The 1,720-nt window shown below is 65.3% G+C and overlaps 1 protein-coding gene across 1 annotated transcript in view; it reads left to right on the top strand.

Annotated features, from left to right (window-relative positions):
• Window positions 1-1,720, top strand: part of H696_03829 (hypothetical protein) — a gene marked incomplete at its 3' end in the record, with an annotated part of 3,974 nt that overhangs the window by 523 nt on the left and 1,731 nt on the right. Inside the window, exons 3-7 of the mRNA XM_009497688.1 lie at window positions 20-113; window positions 206-297; window positions 415-667; window positions 768-1,186; window positions 1,315-1,710. Of these exons, the coding sequence (XP_009495963.1) occupies window positions 20-113; window positions 206-297; window positions 415-667; window positions 768-1,186; window positions 1,315-1,710 (1,254 nt within the window). The remainder of the gene's footprint in view (window positions 1-19; window positions 114-205; window positions 298-414; window positions 668-767; window positions 1,187-1,314; window positions 1,711-1,720) is intronic.

The following is a 1,720-nucleotide window of genomic DNA, read 5'->3' as shown; positions in this document are numbered from 1 at the left end:
CCCCCCCCCCGCCGCCCAGACCCACAAGGCCGAGATTGACGATGTCAGCGCCAAGTATTTTGCCCTGCACGGAGCATCCGAGCAGATGCGCAATGAGTTCGAGCAGTTGATCGGTTTGTCTCCTTCCCCCCCCCTCCCGCGCCGCTCCTCTTTCGCCGCCTGCTCCCTCTGCCCGTGCCTAACCACTGGCCATCCCTGCCTGCAGATAAGAAAACCACCGCCCATGCGGACAAGCTGAGCCAGCAGCTGGCCAGCATTCGTGCCGACACCGACTCCTTGCGCAGCCAAATTGAGACCGTACGTGCAGTTGTCGTTGCTGTTGCTGTTGTTGCTGCTGTTTCTTTTGGCGGCCTGCCGTCCACCCTTCCCCTCCCCGGGCCCTCCCTCACACTCCCGACCACCCCCGATGGGCAGTTCACCCTGGACGTTGTCCGGCCGGAGGACCTCGAGGCGCACCTGTCCGTGATCGAGGCCCGCCTGGAGCAGCTCCTTTTCAAGGAGGTGCGTCGACATGCGGACCTGGTCGAGTCGGACATGGCGGCCTTCGAGCTGCGTGTGACCGAGGGTGTCCAGGCGGCCGCGCGCAATGTCGCCGAGATGACCGCCCGCGAAGTGGCCTCCGCCAACTACAAGCAGCTGTCCGATCTGAGCGACAGCCTTTCCAATTGTGCGCCTGCATGCGCGACCCTCTTGCCACTTTGCTGCTCCGGCACCTCCTCCGCCCGGTTGCCCTGCTCTGACAGCCTCCCGAATGCGCCCACCTTCAGCCAAGTCTGGCAAGATCCTGTCCGACTCGCAGGCCGAGCTGGCCGCTTGGTTGTCGGAGCGCGGTCTGGAGCGCACGCTGCCGGCCCTGTCTGAGCTTGGCTTTGACTCGCTGTACACTTTGCGCTTCCTGCTGGAGGCGGATTTGGATGCTTTGCCGCCGGCATCGGCCCTGAGCCCTGGGCATCGCCGCGGACTGCTCAAGGCCGCTGAGGAACTCGCCCGCGAGGCGAAGTCCCCCGCTGCGCCGGCCGCCGCCCCTGTTGCTTCTGCCGCCCCTGTCCCCGCCGCTGCTACTCCGGTGCCTGTTCCGGAGCCGGAGCCGGAGCCGGAGCCGACCTTGGCCTCGGCCCCGCAAAAGCTCTCTCTCGCCAGCGAGTACAAGCCGGCCCTCAAGCAGTCCACGAGCTCGGTTCTCGCGGTGTGTTTGCTCCCTGTTCACTTGATGCCACCTTTTTCGATTCTTTCTTCTTTTTTTTTTTCGCCCACTCGCTCACCCCCACCTCCCTCCGCCTCCCCCTCGCTTCTCATCTTGTCTCCCATGCCCAGGCATCTTCTCCGGCTGATCGGCCAGCTGCTTCTACGGCTGCCCAGCGCCCGGTCGGTCCCCGGCGTCCGGTGGCCACCTTCGTGGCGGAGTCCTCTGAGAGTGAGCCTGCCGACTTGTCTGACGGTGACCTGGGTTCGGATGTTAGCAGCCTGACCGACTCGGATGACCAGCTGGAAGAGGCGCCGGTTGTGGATGTTGCCATTCCGGATGTGGCTGAGGTCCCTGTTGCGGCAGCTGCCCAGCCGCGTGTTACCCACGACAAGCCGGCGCCCCCGAAGCCCGTGGCCCAGAAGAAGCCGGTCCCGCCGAAGCCTGTTGTGTCCGCGAAGCCTGCCGTGTCCGTGAAGCCTGTTGCGCCTGTGAAGCCTGTCGAGCCTGTTGCCCCGGTCAAGCCTGTCGAGCCTG

Source organism: Fonticula alba (genome assembly GCF_000388065.1).
Source record: "Fonticula alba strain ATCC 38817 unplaced genomic scaffold supercont2.6, whole genome shotgun sequence".
Lineage (NCBI taxonomy): Eukaryota > Rotosphaerida > Fonticulaceae > Fonticula > Fonticula alba.
The sequence above is the reverse complement of the archived record's forward strand: the minus strand, read 5'-3'. Positions and strand labels throughout refer to the sequence as shown.